Source organism: Haliotis cracherodii, unplaced genomic scaffold, assembly GCF_022045235.1.
Source record: "Haliotis cracherodii isolate W230 unplaced genomic scaffold, xgHalCrac1.p SCAF_3, whole genome shotgun sequence".
Classification (NCBI taxonomy): Eukaryota; Metazoa; Mollusca; class Gastropoda; order Lepetellida; family Haliotidae; genus Haliotis; species Haliotis cracherodii.
In genome coordinates this window covers 20,505,418-20,525,083 of record NW_027266286.1, presented here as the reverse complement: position 1 = coordinate 20,525,083, position 19,666 = coordinate 20,505,418, and the positions used below count along the sequence as shown (strand labels likewise).

The window sequence follows — 19,666 nt, the reverse complement described above, 5'->3', positions numbered from 1 at the left end:
AACAGGAGCAATCACACAAATATTTGAACCAATGAGTGTTTTCTTGAGACTTTGAACTGTACTTAATCAAGCCTGAAAGTCTTCAATTCCATGATCTCAACCTCTCCTTTCCTAGTATCTACGGAGATGGACAGTAGAGGTGTGGTGTGATGGATGTCCCTGCAACCTTGGCCTAGTCTGCTAATCTCATCAGGTCACTTCTCCAGTAATTCGATTTACAGACAATGAAATCCTCCAGCAGGAACGCTCTCTGTTGTACGTATTGGTGCCATAGCTCCATCTTCCTCGCTCACTGTCATGTCACGTTAAGGATGGAGCACTTCAGGCTGGCCAGTTGCTTTCAGTTCGTACTTCGTCATTGAAAACAGTCAAAGTACTAAAATACCATTATAAACATAACTTTTTAAAATTATTATATTCACAAGAGCAGTATTTGTTGACTTTGAACAAAAGATGAGATTGTGGTAGCAATTCTGAATTAGCACAAGTCATGTCACAGTTTTTATAGAAAATTAAATATTGAAATTGTACTTGTCTGAGCTGAGCTGACAAAAATAAGGTTGGTTTTATCGTGAAGTAATATAAACACATGGATGTGTTCCTTGTCTCAAGCACATGACCAATACGACCATTACTGACCGATATGACGTTACTGACCGATATGACCCTTACTGACCGATACAACCATTACTGACTGATATAACATTACTGACCGATACGACTGCTACTGACCGATACGACCGTTACTGACCGCCCGATTAGTCCCTTCAAAGAAAACCACCAATTGATTGGTTAATAAACTTGCAACGTTTCCTCCAAGTCCATCACATCACCACATACAAATGCTGCCCTGGACTCAGGCTACTGGTCTTTGTGGTGGAGCAGTCACGTATAGCCGCAGCAATGATGGACGCCCTCATACAGGAGCGGACGAAAGTGGACTCCATCATTTGTGGTGCTAACAACAACGCTATGTTTTTCTATCATGTGTCATCCTTTGTGGTCAGTGAAGTGGTTCCCACCTGAGAACACAACCCTGCCCCAGGACCAGCTCAACATAAACATTAAGATAAATATTCAAGGATTTATCCAGTGAAAGACGCTAATTACAAATGGAAATCCTGGCCTACTTTCAGTATTCAGTTTGAGTTACTTATCTAACATTTTTAAGACCAATAGCTCTAGTGGTTAAGAATACCCGAATCTCCTATTTGAAAATTATTTATGCTGATTTCCAAAAATGAGAATTAAATCTTCTTGCAACCTGTTTCTTAGACTAACACTTAGTCTCTGAAAATATACATTGGTCCCATTTCACAAAGCTATGTTAGAGCTAAAACTGGCTTAAGTTATTGTCGAAGTATGGGAGATACAACGGTCTTACTGGTAACATCGCTTTGGGTAATGGTGCCAAGCTCCCATATTTGTAATTATATAGACTAATGCTTAGTCCCTTAAAACATATTTTCTATAATAAACAACTTCATTCAAACTGAACAGGATACGAGAACCTGTGAAAATCTAGACTTGCTTCATTTAAGGTTATAGCATTACAGAAAGGGCTGGGCGGAAGGGAGAATAATATGGTTTTGGGGACTGTGTGACAGACTCACTATCTATGTCTCCATTTCCTAGGGGTTCTATTGTAGAAACCTTTCTTTTCATATTTCTGACATTCAGCCAGTTTGGTTCCTTCTAAGTAATAATAAACTGTTTTTCATGTTTTCTTGAAACCTCAATATCCTTTGACATGCTGTGTAGAGGACTGCCACCAATTACTCCGAATGAAACTTGGCATTTTTCTTATGAGGAAGATGACGATGGCAACCTGTGATACTGTGACAATATCGGTGGCACTGGAAGCAAGACAACTCTGATTATCACTGTGACAGAGTTGTTGACATTATTAAGAGTGAGACGTAAATAACATCTTCCATCTGTCAAAATGATGACATGATTCAGACCAACTCTGCGACCCATGAAGATCCGGCTTAGAATAGGTCTTCAGCAACCCATGCTTGCTGTAAAAGGCGACTATGCTTGTCGTAAGAGGCGACTAACGGGATTGGGTGGTTAGGCTCGCTGACTTGGTTGATGCATGTCATCGATCCCAATTGTGTGTGGATCGATGTTCAAGATGTCAATCACTGGATTGTCTGGTCCAGACTGGATTATTTACAGGCCGCCGTCATATAGCTGTAATATTGTGGAGTGCGGCGTTAAACAAAAAACAAAACAAACAGTCCAACTCTACATATAACTCCAAAGACAGTACATCAGCTGTAGTATATATTGTGTGTTTGTTATATCATGTATATATCCTGATCATGACATACGTGACCCCAAAGACAGTATATCAGCTGTAGTATTGTGTGTTTGTTATATAATGTATATATCCTGATCATGACATACGTGACCCCAAAGACAGTATATCAGCTGTAGTATTGTGTGTTTGTTACATATAACTCCAAAGACAGTATATCAGCTGTAGTATTGTTTGTTATATAATGTATATATCCTGACCATGACACATGTGACTCCGAAGACAGTATATCAGCTGTAGTATTGTGTTTGTTATATAATGTATATATCCTGATCATGACACATGTGACTCTAAAGACAGTATATCAGCTGTAGTATATATTGTGTGTTTGTTATATAATGTATATATCCTGACCATGACACATGTGACTCCGAAGACAGTATATCAGCTGTAGTATTGTGTTTGTTATATAATGTATATATCCTGATCATGACATACGTGACTCCAAAGACAGTATATCAGCTGTAGTATTGTGTTTGTTATATAATGTATATATCCTGATCATGACACACGTGACTCTAAAGACAGTATATCAGCTGTAGTATATATTGTGTGTTTGTTATATCATGCATATATCCTGATCATGACATACGTGACCCCAAAGACAGTATATCAGCTGTAGTATTGTGTGTTTGTTACATATAACTCCAAAGACAGTATATCAGCAGTAGTATTGTTTGTTATATAATGTATATATCCTGACCATGACACATGTGACTCCGAAGACAGTATATCATCTGTAGTATTGTGTTTGTTATATAATGTATATATCCTATCATGACATACGTGACTCCAAAGACAGTATATCAGCTGTAGTATTGTGTGTTTGTTATATAATGTATATATCCTGATCATGACACACATGACTCCAAAGACAGTGTATCAACTGTAGTATTGTGTGTCTGCTGTACAGCGTTCAGTTCATGCTTCGGTCATGGATACCCTTCATCTGGGAGAACATATCCTGTTTATTCCCCATGTCCATATGCCTCCCTGTATTTTATTTCCCACTGTTGTTTTAAAGCAGCCATCCTTCCTGTTAAACAGCTTTGTGCTGTCTATCTATGGCAGTAGATTTAAGATGTTTGTGCATATTTCTCCCACACATTAAAGTAAACAGGATATCCCATACAACCCAAACAACAAGCGTGACCTCAACAGTTGATCTTATACTGATATCGGAAGCAGGGTTACTACAGTAACAGAAACACAAAGGACAAAGACATATTGCCGTTGAGTTCAAAACGAAAATGTATCTTGTATACATTTCATTTCAGAATTTCATTTATTGCTGTTGGAAATGAATATCAAATATCTTTCCTGTGAACAACACCATAGGACTTGCATATCTAATCCCATCAATTGTCTACAATAAGGCAGATTTTCCTCAAATCTAATAAATTGGAATTAATATTTGATTTGAATTTATCATTCAAACAAAAACGCGTCCGGAAGGCACATGATGGGAAATATATTTAAATACCAAGACTTCATCTGTCTGCAGAACTAATCTTCTTAAATATCACAGTTGGTACAGATTTTCTATTTCTAGATTTACAGAATTTAATGTAAAAAGTCTTGGTTATCATTTCAGAGAAGTTTTTTCAGAAGTTATTATACTTGTAGTGATTTTTTATTAAAATGTATGCACATTGGTTTTGGGGCGAAACACATGTATTTCAAGTTGGTTAAGAAAACAAACACTGCTTTTCAGATTTCCATTTTCCCACTATACATTTGTCTTTAGAGTTGGCAGATCCATAAACCATTTTTAGAAAAGGAATCACCTTGTATGCACAAATGCGCATAATTGAGTGAGTTTTTTCCCTTAGATTTGTTTGTTTGTTGTTTAACGCTGCACTCAGCAATATTCCACTGCGGTCTGTATAAATAATCAAGTCTTGACCAGACAATCCAGTGATTGATATCATCAGCATTGATCTACGCAATTGGGATATAATGACCCATCATCCAAGTCAGCGAGCCTTATCACCTGATCCTGTTAGTCACCTCTTATGACAAGCATTGTCCCCTTTCACAAAAAGCATGGGTCGCTAAAGACCTATTCTATCCCAGATCTTCACGACACTTTTTTTCCCCTTAGTGGTTAAACTGTATATGATCATTTGAACTTTATCATAAAATCACAATAATCGTTTTTATACATTCATAAAAAGGAAGCAGTGATACTGATGAACAACTTATCAATATGTTTCGGCTCATCACTTTTCTTTAAACTAATATTTGGCACATGACCCTTTGTTTCTGGTACGAAGAACTCCATTTGCCCATGGCCGCCTCCAACAAAATCAAATTTCTTCAAAACAATATCTCGTCTCAGATATATATTTATTAAATTCATAACATTCGCTGGTTTGCGAGCACAATAGAACCCGAGTCAAGAACAACTGAAGTGATTGATGGGTTCCCAAAACAATGACCTGTCAAGAGTTGTCTCCCCTGTCCCTGCACCTGGTGACCTGTCCCCAACATCAGCAGCTGCGGGCCTAACAATGGCAGTGTGCCTTCAGGGGTCGATCAGTGCCCTGATCCTCAATAGATGCTGCACTTAGGGGATCAGGGATAAGAGGGTCTCTGTGAAGGCCGAGTCACCAGGAGTAGTTTGGGACAATGCATTGTGGTGCACGTTACTCATGGACGATAGGAACAATTAGCTCTTGTTATGCTACCACAAACAGGAACTCTTTTATCAAGACAATCAAAAATACCTTTTAAAAAGTCTGAAGGTATTTTGTAATTTTCTTGATAATAGAGTTCTTTATTTGTAGTAGAATACTATTGAGGTATCTGTTTTTCAAATCTTTTGTTATTGTGTGGCTTAATTGCTTTCTTACATATTGAGATATTGTCTTGAGGATATAATTTGCTATAATTATTTGTCCACATAAAAAATTTGAACCATTTATCTAACAGGACAAAAAACATCCATAACAAAGATTCCTGTATTTATTTAAATAAGATCTCCATCATGGACACACAAAGCACAACAGTGGATCCGTGTCACCATTCAACAAACAACAATTGATTTTCAAATTCCGCAGTCCTATCTCACAATCTTTCAAGATGGGTTTTAGCACCCTGCCAAGCCTCCATACCTTTACAATAAACTATGGGAAAATAAACATGAAATCTAATTCCTCGAGCCACACAATGAAAAACATAACCATGCCTCTAGAATAATTTAAATTGGCCAATAAATCTTGCATCATATGCCCATTAACCCACAATGAATTCAACATATTTTTATTTTTCCCTTCCCATGTGCAAACAAGTAATGCCTTATGACTTAGGCTGAAGATCACGGGGCACCTGCCCATTGGGAAGATGTGCAAGAAGATTAACCCTGCCATTACAATGCTCAATACCGCAGCCATGTTTGCTTGTGTTGTAATCACAAATTCCAGGGCAAAATATTCCGTGAATTCTGGCTTAGCTGTTGACATAAACAGCTTCATCAAATAGGCTCAGACAGCAGATATCATATTTTTATGCGTTTGAGTTTCACAGTGTTTTTTTCTCTACTTGTGTAGAAAAAGTCTGAATAGCACTTAAACAGCTGTTAAACAGTTCAACTGGGACAACGATTTACGATGAATAAAGGAGAGCAAACAGATTGTTGTACATATGTATTTTACACGTTTTTTAACTTTACATTTCTGTGTTGCTTGACAACTATTTACATTGTAGAGAGGGTAAATAGTGTTTGTCACTGAGAAGACGAACACTTGAAATACCCATAATCGGCATTCCTGGCCAGTTTCTATCAGCAACAAGTCACCTCGGTGCAAAAAATAAATTGCAGTTATTGAAATTGAGCCAATTTTCTTGGTGTCCTTTTTTAAAATGTTATTTTTTAATTCTATGAACATGATACTGCACTTCTCATGACTGGGTTCACTTTCACATAAGTTTATAGCACTGATAATGAAGTATTGAAGGAATGATATAAAAAATAATTAATTTATGAAACGAAACAGGTGCGGAAGCTTTTAACTTTACAGTTTCCGGTAGACTGCAGGATATTATCGCAAACCATCTGTTTTTATTGTACGACCCTACTCTTAAATTTCTAATTCTGTAAAAAAAATTCTATATTTGTAATATTTGTGTCCATGCTATTCACATCTTTAATGATTTCAAATAAGCTTTCTACACAGTATCAGGAATAAAGTATATCTTATTAAGGTGGCAGCTTGTTATTCTGATAATTTATTGATAAATCAAGTAAAATTCTCTACAGTTTTCATTAATACCTTTAAGCAGGGATATTTATTTTGAGCTTTAAAAATATTGAAGAATATATTTCATGCCCATCAACAGAAACAGATGTCAGTAAAGGCTTGAACGTGTGGACAAAGGGAAATAACTCTTGCATTCTTGGTGAGTCAGATTTTATACTCTCTGCCAACTTCACTGACAATTGAATAAGAACGCATTTCTTAAAACAAAGGAAGCCCACAATCATGATTAAAAGACTTTATGTCACAATTCTAACCTAAGATAAATGAAAAATGAAAACAATTTTATTCATTATTAGAATATGCTTTTTATGTTGATGTTATGCAGGATTTTCAAAACTTACAGCCTATGAAATCTTTTAATACAGAATACATTTCTCTCTACAGAACTTGTGACTAAACTAAATGTCATGGTACGCGAACGCTTTAAACACGAGGTTACCTCACCCCTCATATTGTTTCAAACACGATTCTAACTACAACCTTCAGACCTAAATGCACAACACCTAGTGGGGTTGTGGGTGAGTGAGTTTGTGGGTGGCTGGGTGAGTGAGTGGTTGAGTGAGTGGTTGAGTGGTTGAGTGAGTGAGTGAGTGATACCGTTTCAAACAAGATGTTAAACTACAACCTACAGACTGGAGTGAGTGTGTGAGTGAGTGATACCGTTTCAAACAAGGTGTTAAACTACAACCCACAGACTGGAGTGAGTGAGTGAGTGATACCGTTTCAAAAAAGGTGTTAAACTACAACCCACAGACTGGAGTGAGTGAGTGAGTGAGTGAGTGAGTGAGCAAATGATACGCTGCTTCAAACAAGTTGTCAACTACAATGCATAGACCTTTAGTTAACATGGTAACAGCCCGTGGCGCCAAGTCCCCCTTTAAGCATGCACGACACACACAGATACAAGCACCTGCGCCAAATGTCGCTTTGTGTAAACACAGAAGTCATCAATCAATAGAATGACATGGTTGGAAAGTAACTCATGACATATCAGATTTTTAAATTTCATGTGGAATGAAGTGAATGCTGCAAGAGTTATCAGCTGTCAAAGAAAAAAAAAAGAAGCTGACTCATACCTCGTTTATAGTGTATGTGTTGAACATGAGTGAGTGATCGAGTGAGTGAGTGAGTGAGTGAGTGAGTGAGTGGGTGGGTGGGTGAGTGGGTGGGTGGGTGGGTGGGTGAGTTGGGTGAGTGAGTGAGCGATCGAGTGAGTGAGTGAGTGAGTCAGTGAGTGGGTTGGGGTGAGTGAGTGAGTGAGTGAGTGAGTGGGTGAGTGGGTGAGTGAGTGAGCGAGTGGGTGGGTGGGTGGGTGGGTGAGTACACCCACAAACAGTGACCACTGTGATCGCTTCCTGTTGTTTAAAAAGCAACACGGTACACAAGGAAATGAGCACTGATAATAATGGGCCGATTGGTATTGTCATGTTGTTTACACAAACTACAATGCATAGACCTTTAGTTAACATGGTAACAGCCCGTGGCGCCAAGTCCCCCTTTAAGCATGCACGACACACACAGATACAAGCACCTGCGCCAAATGTCGCTTTGTGTAAACACAGAAGTCATCAATCAACAGAATGCCTATCAACCACATGGTTGGAAAGTAACTCATGACATATCAGATTTTTAAATTTCATGTGGAATGAAGTGAATGCTGCAAGAGTTATCAGCTGTCAAAGAAAAAAAAAAGAAGCTGACTCATACCTCGTTTATAGTGTATGTGTTGAACATGAGTGAGTGATCGAGTGAGTGAGTGAGTGAGTGAGTGAGTGAGTGGGTGGGTGGGTGAGTGGGTGGGTGGGTGGGTGGGTGAGTTGGGTCGGTGGGTGAGTGAGTGAGTGAGTGAGTGAGTGAGTGAGTGATCGAGTGAGTGAGTGAGTGAGTGAGTGAGTGAGTGAGTGAGTGAGTGAGTGAGTGAGTGAGTGGGTTGGGTGAGTGAGTGAGTGAGTGAGTGAGTGAGTGAGTGAGTGAGTGAGTGGGTGGGTGGGTGGGTGGGTGAGTACACCCACAAACACTGACCACTGTGATTGCTTCCTGTTGTTTAAAAAGCAACACGGTACCCAAGGAAATGAGCACTGATAATAATGGGCCGATTGGTATTGTCATGTTGTTTACACAAACATTTTCAAGTTGTGGGTGCCTAGCGATCGTGTTGGGAGTAGGGGCTTAATTCCTTTGTTTTCGAGAGATTAGTTTAATAAACTGGAGAAGCCTGTGAGTAAGTGTACTCTCTACAGGGACTTGACCACACATGCTTTTCACCCTCTACTGATATACAATACAGTTCCAGGAGTGTATACCACACTGAGTGTGTCATGTCACGGAGGTGTGAGAATGTCGAGAAAAAAACACTTCAGCCTTGCTATCATCTTCACTTGTCAATCTCCAGCCACCAGGAACACTAACAGGAACACCCCAGCCACCATTAGAAGAGAAAGCTGATCCAAACATCAGAAACCAAGTCATAATTTACCGATGAGACAAATTACATTCTTACATCTCCACCCAGGTTTACATAAACTGAGGATTAGATGAATACCTCTGTAGAATTTCTATCAAAGCCACGTCAAACCACCTGAGAAGACCCTGAATACTTTCATTGTCAACATCAAGGGGCTAACAGGCCGTCTTGGGAGTCCCTTTAATGCTTCGTCTTAGCAGGGGAGATAATACAGAGAGTTGGACCTCACAAAAGGACATTATTTGTCCATATTCTGTTCATGTTATGAGGTAGACCTTTGCCCCACGACAAACCCAGTTTGCACTGAATGACCAAATTCAATATAAATGTCTATAAAACCATTGACCTCGAACAGATAATCTGGTTATTAAACCCATCATTACAAAGGATATTACTAAATGTTTCCGAGTGCTGAACAATACAATACACTGGCGTAAAGGACAGAAAACGTGACTCGTGTAATTTCTGAACCTCACGTTTGTTGGCCTCATTTTGGCTGACACTTCAGTGTCATTTTGGAGTTTTCTGGTGTTCCTGAGTCCCTCTTGAGCATTGTCTCCCTGTGTTGGATGTGTCGAAGTTAAAGTTACTACGACCTGATCAGACTAGACTTGGGTACCCACCCGACCTAATCAGACTAGACTTGGGTACCCACCCCACTACAACCTGATCAGACTAGACTCAGGTACCCACCCCACTACAACCTAATCAGATTAGACTCAGGTACCCACCCCACTACAACCTAATCAGATTAGACTCAGGTACCCACCCCACTACAACCTAATCAGATTAGACTCAGGTACCCACCCCACTACAACCTAATCAGATTAGACTCAGGTACCCACCCCACTACCACCTGATGAGACCAGACTAATGTACCAACCCCACTGCAACCTGATCATACCAGACTCAGGTACCAACCCCACTACCACCTGATCAGACTAGACTCGGGTACCCACCCCACAAAGACCTGATCAGACTAGACTCGGGTACCCACCCCACAAAGACCTGATCAGACTAGACTTGGGTACCCACCCCAATACCACCTGATCAGACTAGACTCGGGTACCCACCCCAATACCACCTGATCAGACTAGACTTGGGTACCCACCCCAATACCACCTGATCAGATTAGACTAGGGTACCCACCCCAATACCACCTGATCAGATTAGACTAGGGTACCCACCCCACTACCACCTGATCAGACTAGTCTTGGGGACCCATCCCAATACCACCTGATCAGATTAGACTAGGGTACCCACCCCAATACCACCTGATCAGATTAGACTAGGGTACCCACCCCACTGCAACCTGATCAGACTAGACTCAGGTTGATTTTTGACCCACCTTACTAACAATACTACCTACTGTCCACAGTTAATTTACATCATTCAACTTAGTGGATTAAATATTTCTCCTCCTAATTAACATTCCACCTATAAATCTTTGTGAGGCTGATCGAGAAGCCCAATATAACTGTCTGCTTGATCCTCAAAACTCCTGACCGTGTCACACCGGAACTTCCATACCACCCCGCCCATTATCATCTGCCACACCCATGTGCCAATCCCACGCCCATATCCCACTGTTCTCACATGACACTGTTCCTTTAAAACAACCCCTCTTTTCATTGACTTCAAACCGCCTACCTTCAAAGAACTCTGACCGATGATATTTAGTGCATAACAAATAGATAACACAGCCTAATTCCTTTAGAAATCTCAAAGCCTTAAATTACTTGGTCTAGGATCAATTCAGATAGTACTGCTTTCAGGTATATCTTGTTGGGGAAAAAAACTTCATTAACATTCCTTGGTTAATCTTTCCATGGGGTCAAATTAGATTTCACACCTAAGTACCAGGGTCTCTGATAAGTCATGAAAACAAACACTGGTATCTGGCTCCCTCAAGCGACAATAGGACCGGCGCAAGAGTGTTCGTCTCTGGCCTGGAGAACACCGCAGCAATTGGGGACTAGTTCTGATTAAGTCTCCGTAGCCATGCAATGGTGTATTACCGACCAGATGTCGGTCAAGGCTACTGTGAATCAATACAATGTATAAACAAAGGTGGCAGTGATGGTCAAGTGGGCACTGTGCCTGGTCAGTGGGTGTGATTTGGAGTAGATGCTGAGTTGGATTAATTGGACGACAACTGTTCTTGAGTACGAAGGATTTTTCAGTTCTTGTTGATTTGCTAGTGAATTAAGCAACGCCTTGGAATACACACACCATGTAGACGGTCTACAGGGCAATGGTGGGTGGCCCTATGGGTTGTGTGTGTGCTTGTCACATATCAGGACTGGGTTCCATTATTAGGTAAAAGAAAGAGTGAGTGGTTTAATACCGCTCTGAACAATATTTCAGTTATATCATGGTGTGTCAACTGGCTGTGGGAAGAGAGTCTAAAGGGACATTTAAGATTTTGAGGAAACCCAAGAGCATGGGTTACATGGTGCTGAAAAACCTTGAAACATAATCATGGCGAATCTGGAATTTGAACAAAAGCTCACAGGATTCTGATACATCTAAGGGACACAACTCTGCATAGTAAACTGCAGCATGGTAGATGGCCCATTTCCCCATTCAAAGAAAGCCCTGTCACTGACCTGTAGGGAGGTGGTGGCTTGGCAGTTGGTATCCTCCTGCTGCCTGTATGACAGTGAGCGGTAGTTCCTGTAGGTCCGGTACGTGTTGCCGTACACGTCTCTGTGCAATGGCGCTGCTGCTGGACACATCTCGCTGCTCGGGACCTGGCGGCCATATTGGGCAAACTGTATGCTGATGATGGTCTTCTGTGGACACTTGACCGTCATCGACTCACCGTCACATGTGTGTTGGTGGAAAGTATCTAATGTGCTTGACAAAGAACCTGCAAAAATAGGTACACTTGTCACATCTCACAGAAATACTCCAAGAACCATCACTTCATCATTCCTGCTACTGATTCTGTATCACTTCATGTCAAGTGACCTCAAAATGTGTTCTACATCTTGCACCCAAATTGGTTCTCCTCAATAAATGAGCCTAAATATGTACCAATGTAAAAAACCCAATTAGTTTTTATATAAAATATGGACACAAATTGCACTTCATGTGCAAGTCCTCTAAGAATGTGCTATAAGTTAGAACCCCCAACACACTGTCTACATAGTAAATGGCCCCTAAATATTCTTGTGTTGTTGACCATAGTAGTCCTTCTTTAGTCACAATAATAAAAATTAAAATTTCAATCTGTTTAAAAAACAACAACACTATTTTGGACAATGACAAATCGGGATGGCCAATCAGGATACTGCACTGTTTCTATATCCTTCTGTCTACATAATGTGACACTGTAGAAGTTGCCCACATCAATATCTACAGGGTGTAAGGGCTCAGTCACACATTCAGGATTTTTACTGCCCTCCTTGATAGGACCATTCCCGATTAAAATTTGTCAAACGTCTGATCAATATCCTGTGATTTGTTGCGGGAAATTCACAAACAATCAGATATTGTTCAGGACGCGTCCCGATTCTGCTTTTTCCAGCTGAGTTCGTCCCGATTCTCCTGTTCTCAATCCGAATCTGATCTGATTTGTATCTTTCGCATGGTAAAGAACAACCGAATCGGTCCCGACAGTGTCCAGATTCTCCCGAATGCGATCAAACAGAGATCAGACAGTGACTGGACAGTGAACTGACTAAGACAGTTCGCATTCGGCAAGATCTTGACGCAATCTGGATTCAATTGACAAGAAACAGCAATGAGTGAGTGAGTGAGTGAGTGAGTGACGGCGTGACGGAAAGGGCAATGAACAATTCATGCCCGTTCATCATGTCAGCATCCCAACCCACAGGACACCGTCCAGACAACACAGGGTTTTGTTACGATTTTGATCCGATACAGCAGAATCTGTCACGACATAGTCACGATAGTAATCTGACAAGGCAAAATCGGCTGAGTTTCCCAAATGTTATGGGAGTTGCTTGGCCGATGTCTCTGGACCTTTCCCGATCCGTAGGACTCTGTTGCAAACACATACGACTGTGTTCAGACAATGATAGGACATTCCAGATCATTGAGGATAGTAATCTGACTTTTTCACTTAGCGCTGTATGATCTCAAACGGGAGCCATACAAAGCCTTACAAAGGACACAATGGCTGTCAGTGAAGGGAGAGCACTCCGGACCATATGTCACCCAATCAGTGTGTCATCAGTTCACACCAATACAAGTCTCTCGTCCACAGTAATATGTCAAAATATAATATGCAGGAATCATTGTCATCTTGTAAGATTTAACATTAAAAAGACAAAACAACAATTTAAGTCAATATTAGATGAAGCTTTTGGGTTCACAATACATTATCAGTGACACAGTGACCTTGGGAGAGGCCATTAGGGACAAAGCTATTCCAACAGATCTGGTCAATACTGACAACATTGAGCTGGTGGTGTTGACTTCCCTGTATCATAAACCTGTCTGAAACAGCTGTGTAATTGCGCACTGAGTACGAGGTGGGTGAAATACCACCTCTATTTTTCCTGATCGAAGGCTTTTATTCACTTCTGATTTGGAAACAGCATGGCTTTGTCAATAACGATGCAGTTACAACTGTTAGTTCTGATGTGAAATCTATAGACACCCGTGGACTGTTGATCCCTGATGGCATCGTAAAACAAATACTGATTGAAACAAGTTAGAGAACATGTAGTAATATATCAGGTCTATTGTGGCATTCAATGGTGTAAAATGCCTCATATCATCATGCTAGAGAAGGATTCTAAATTACATAAAAACTGTGTGTCACTAAATTATGAAAAAATTATGTCACCAAATTACATGACAATTGTGTGTCACCAAATTACGAAACAATTGTGCATCACTAAATTACACTATAATTGTGTGTCACTGATTACATAACAAACGTGTGTCACTAAATTACATAAAAATTGTGTGTCACTGATAACATAGCAATCATGTCACTAAATTACATAACAATTGTGTGTCACTAAATTACATAACAATTGTGTATCACTAAATTACATAACAATTGTGTATCACTAAATTAGATAATTGTGTGTCACTAAATTACATAACAATTGTGTATCACTAAATTAGATAATTGTGTCACTAAATTACATAACAATTGTGTATCACTAAATTAGATAATTGTGTGTCACTAAATTACATAGCAATCGTGTGTCACTCAATTACATAACAATCGTGTATCACTAAATTACATAATTGTGTGTCACCAAATTACACAACAATTAGGTGTCAGTAAATTACTTAAAAATTTTGTGTCACTAACCTACACAACAATGTGTCACAAAATTCAATTTCATTCATCAATCATTTAAAAAATACAATACACATTCGAATGCAGCACAAACTTCTAGTGCAAGCACTTGTAGATTCGTTTCAGTCGGGGAATATCTGTTGTTAACGAATCGCCTCTGTGGATGCACAATCTTATGTCATTTGTACTTTATTTTATTTTTGAGACATTTCTCTGGGACCCCCAGTTTGTAGCTTAGGACCCCCAGCTTTTACCCATGGACCCTTTCAGTGAAAGGCTCTGAGTCCTACATACCCCCAAATAAATAACCAGGTAAATCCTTGCAGGGTGCGTGTTGTTTGATGTTATGAAGATCCACATGTATAGTTCTCATTTTGGATTTATCTATCGTAACAGGCTGATAACCAACCTCATGCTGTTAAATTAGGAAGATCAACTCAGTGATATCGACTTAATGCAAAAGGCAAACATGCTTAAAGATCCGCAGATTAACAGGTGTAATATCCTTTGACATCAAAGAAACTCAACACTTTTTTTTATTAAAATGGAAAAAGGATTTAATAGAAACTTTGAAATATCCCTGCATTAAAGGTGACCTTACAGATCCTAAGACAGCTTTCCGTACTCTGTAGCCTAAGCCAAAGGCTATCCAGTTCAGCGTTACAATGGCCACACAACAAGCCCCTACTGATGGCCTATAGTCGGCAGTAACACCTTCTCCGCCATGCAGAATACAATACAGTCACAGGCTTAATACTCTAAACTTTAAGTACCGCATGGGCAGTCATCATAATTGTGTGTTTCTAAATGGAAAGAATACTTTGTGTCAGTGAAGGGCAGATAACTCTGATACAATCAGTTCCAACACAGTACTTCTAAAAGCCATAAATCAGACATGCAGAAGGAATGTGATATGAAATTGGACTTATTTCAACATCGTTGAGTTTTGATGTCAAGGTTAAAAAACATCAGTACATGTGTTGGACACATTGACATAACAGGTGTAATTCATTCCAGCTACGATGCAAAGAAATCCCAAGATTTAGGGAATGTGAACTCTCAGGAGAGGAAGGTGTAAGCTGCACAAGCCGGTCTTGCCTGACATCCTCTGAACTTCGGAGTTGGTTGAATTTGCTTAGGCAATGGATATGGATCTAGTATAGGGTATCGATGAAATACATACATGTAGATTAGGTCACAAGCTGATTAGGTATATAACACACTGTTTCCACTCATAACCTCACTTTAATGGCTAATCAGTGATTACTACCCACTCACAACCCAAGTGTACTGACCAATCCGTGATTGCTACCCACTCACAACCTCAGTGTACTGACCAATCAGTGATTACTACCCATTCACAACCTCAGTGTACTGACCAATCAGTGATTACTACCCACTCACAACCTCAGTGTACTGACCAATCAGTGATTACTACCCATTCACAACCTCAGTGTACTGACCAATCAGTGATTACTCCCACACACAACCTCAGTGTACTGACCAATCTGTGATTACTACCCACTCACAACCTCAGTGTACTGACCAATCAGTGATTACTACCCACTCACAACCTCAGTGTACTGACCAATCAGTGATTACTACCCATTCACAACCTCAGTGTACTGACCAATCAGTGATTACTACCCACAACCTCAGTGTAATGACCAATCAGTGATTACTACCCATTCACTACAACCTCAGTGTACTGACCAATCAGTGATTACTACCCATTCACAACCTCAGTGTACTGACCAATCAGTGATTACTACCCATTCACAACCTCAGTGTACTGACCAATCCGTGATTACTACCCACAACCTCAGTGTACTGACCAATCAGTGATTACTACCCATTCACAACCTCAGTGTACTGACCAATCTGTGATTACTACCCACTACAACCTCAGTGTACTGACCAATCAGTGATTACTACCCATTCACAACCTCAGTGTACTGACCAATCAGTGATTACTACCCATTCACAACCTCAGTGTACTGACCAATCCGTGATTACTACCCACAACCTCAGTGTACTGACCAATCAGTGATTACTACCCATTCACAACCTCAGTGTACTGACCAATCAGTGATTACTACCCACTACAACCTCAGTGTACTGACCAATCAGTGATTACTACCCATTCACAACCTCAGTGTACTGACCAATCAGTGATTACTACCCACTCACAACCCAAGTGTACTGACCAATCAGTGATTACTACCCATCCACAACCTCAGTGTACTGACCAATCAGTGATTACTACCCACTCACAACCTCAGTGTACTGACCAATCAGTGATTACTCCCACACACAACCTCAGTGTACTGACCAATCAGTGATTACTACCCACTCACAACCTCAGTGTACTGACCAATCAGTGATTACTACCCATTCACAACCTCAGTGTACTGACCAATCAGTGATTACTACCCATTCACAACCTCAGTGTACTGACCAATCCGTGATTACTACCCACAACCTCAGTGTACTGACCAATCAGTGATTACTACCCATTCACAACCTCAGTGTACTGACCAATCTGTGATTACTACCCACTACAACCTCAGTGTACTGACCAATCAGTGATTACTACCCATTCACAACCTCAGTGTACTGACCAATCAGTGATTACTACCCATTCACAACCTCAGTGTACTGACCAATCCGTGATTACTACCCACAACCTCAGTGTACTGACCAATCAGTGATTACTACCCATTCACAACCTCAGTGTACTGACCAATCAGTGATTACTACCCACTACAACCTCAGTGTACTGACCAATCAGTGATTACTACCCATTCACAACCTCAGTGTACTGACCAATCAGTGATTACTACCCACTCACAACCCAAGTGTACTGACCAATCAGTGATTACTACCCATCCACAACCTCAGTGTACTGACCAATCAGTGATTACTACCCACTCACAACCTCAGTGTACTGACCAATCAGTGATTACTCCCACACACAACCTCAGTGTACTGACCAATCAGTGATTACTACCCACTCACAACCTCAGTGTACTGACCAATCAGTGATTACTACCCACTTACAACCTCAGTCTACTGACCAATCAGTGATTACTACCAACCACAACCTCAGTGTACTGACCAATCAGTGAATCTTATCCAAACACCAATTGTCCAATCACAGCAGTGCTGACAGTTCAAGTCTGCAAGTTACAGGCCAGTGAAATGTTATCTGTAGAAAGCAGGAGCATGTGTACTTGGTGCATGTTTCGGAGAAACCCAAGCCGGCTTACCAAAACATAAACACAGTGCCACCTGCACGCCACATGCAAGCTGGTCAAAAGGCCATCAGTAACCAATCTGTAAAACATTTAGCGGATTGTCAACATACTTGTGAAGACTTACAAAGAGATCAAACAAAGCATACACAATACAAGCACCATCAAAAAGCTGGAAAACAGAGAGACCTCCTTGTTCTAGGAAACATAATGAACTCCGTAGTGAGAAACATGGTGGCAATAAGATACAGTCCACAGAAAACTGTTTTGATTAAAAGAAATAATCAGATTTAAATATAGCATCTATCATGCAGACTAAATTTCACATTAATAACAAAAACATAAAAAGATTACATTTAGATTAATGATATTGTCCATTTAATGCTGTTATCCATCCACTGTGTTTTTTTTAACATATCACCTTTCGAAAAAAATTTTTTTTTTAAAATGATATTAGGATTTGTATGCTGTTTCTTCATATGACCACACTTTCATATTTAAGAATTTTGTACAGATTTTTTTTGCAAACAAATAAGCTTGGTTGGGGGGACAAAATACAAATAAATATTCAAAATTTAATTTGACAAAGCATTGTGTGGGTTGGTCTCTTTTGAATGGATTTTTTAAAGTTCAGGGTGCTGTTGTGCAAAACAACCTTAGCACTACGACTGTCGTAAGTCTATGTTAAGGTATGGGAGTTATGATCACCTTAGTGCAAAAATCGCTTTGTACCCCTGTACCCAGGATATATATTTACTAACAACAATTACTGATTTCTGCCCAAGGGTGGTTTATTCTCACAATGAGGCTTTGAAGTGGCTATACTATGAGAACGGGCAAAAAACTTAAACTTGAATAACGTTTTTTTCATCTTATTTTTGTTTGGGTCTTTGTGTAAAATGTTGATCAGTACACTCAAAAACATGAAGAGTGTAACCCTTTCTTTGTTAACACATACAATCTAATGCTTCACAGTGACAATGGCAGGGACAATACCATAGTGTATTAACCCAGTAACACCCCAGCGCCAGGCTGTCAGGGGTGATATATGTTTTACAGCACACTGTGGTGTACTAGTGAGATAAAAACATCACAGGTTAACCAGTTTGCACCTGGTGACCACTCCAGCATGAGGAGAAGACATTATGGCTAGTTACTGCCCTGGAAAGGTCAGTTGCTTGAGTGTGGACAGAGAGGAGGTACATGTGGACATATATCCTAGGGATAATATTTGTTCATGGTGGTCATCCGTGGACCATCTCAAAAATATATATATCTTATTACTAAATAGATAAAAAGGTAAATTTATTTTCCTTCTTAAGGCCCCCACCCTCATAATTTTATTTTAGTTCTTTTTCAAAATATTAATTTTGGAATATTTTAAATTTAATTTAAATTTTCTTTTGGCGTCTTTTCATTTTCATATGAAAATGGAAGTGCGAAATTGGTACTATTCCCCCAAAGACAATAAATATATACAGCCTTGAGTGTTGTGTTGGTACATATGGGATAGTGTGTTGGTATACACTGGGATTGGGTACAGGGTATCTGAATGTCATCGACACTTTTATCCCATGTGATTGCCATGTTTGATGTAGCAATAAGGTCCAGGGTTCGGCTGGTGTAGATTAATCTATCTGCCTGGTCACACGAGAATCTGCTGGGTGTACATGGTCATGGCTTGTCCACTACATGAACCCTAAGCAGCCCTGTGCCCACAACTGTTCTCTACATACTTTAGTGTCAGGAGGCATGGGTGGCCCAGTTGTCTAAGGTGCCGCGATTCGCTGTGCAGAGTTGCGTCCCTTGGGCACGCCAGAAACCTATGATTGAGGGTTCGAATCCCGGTTCGACCCGATTATGTTTCTAGGTTTGTCAGCACTATACCCGTGCTCGTGGGTTTCACCGAAGTGGTAAACATCTGAGACCTGCATCACCTCGGGCTTTCCTCCCACATTAAGCTGACACGCCGTGATATAACTGTAATATTTTAAAAGCGGCGTTAAACCCATCTCACTCACTCACACACTTTAGTGTCAGGAGGCATGGGTGGTCCAGTTGACAAAGACGCTTTAA

General features: G+C 40.2%; 1 protein-coding gene across 1 annotated transcript in view; it reads right to left on the bottom strand.

The window, feature by feature from the left end:
* LOC139473966 (protein eva-1-like) overlaps positions 1-19,666 on the bottom strand; it is a 187,340-nt gene that overhangs the window by 111,354 nt on the left and 56,320 nt on the right. Inside the window, exon 2 of the mRNA XM_071256832.1 lies at positions 11,659-11,921. Coding sequence (XP_071112933.1) covers positions 11,659-11,921 — 263 coding nt within the window. The remainder of the gene's footprint in view (positions 1-11,658; positions 11,922-19,666) is intronic.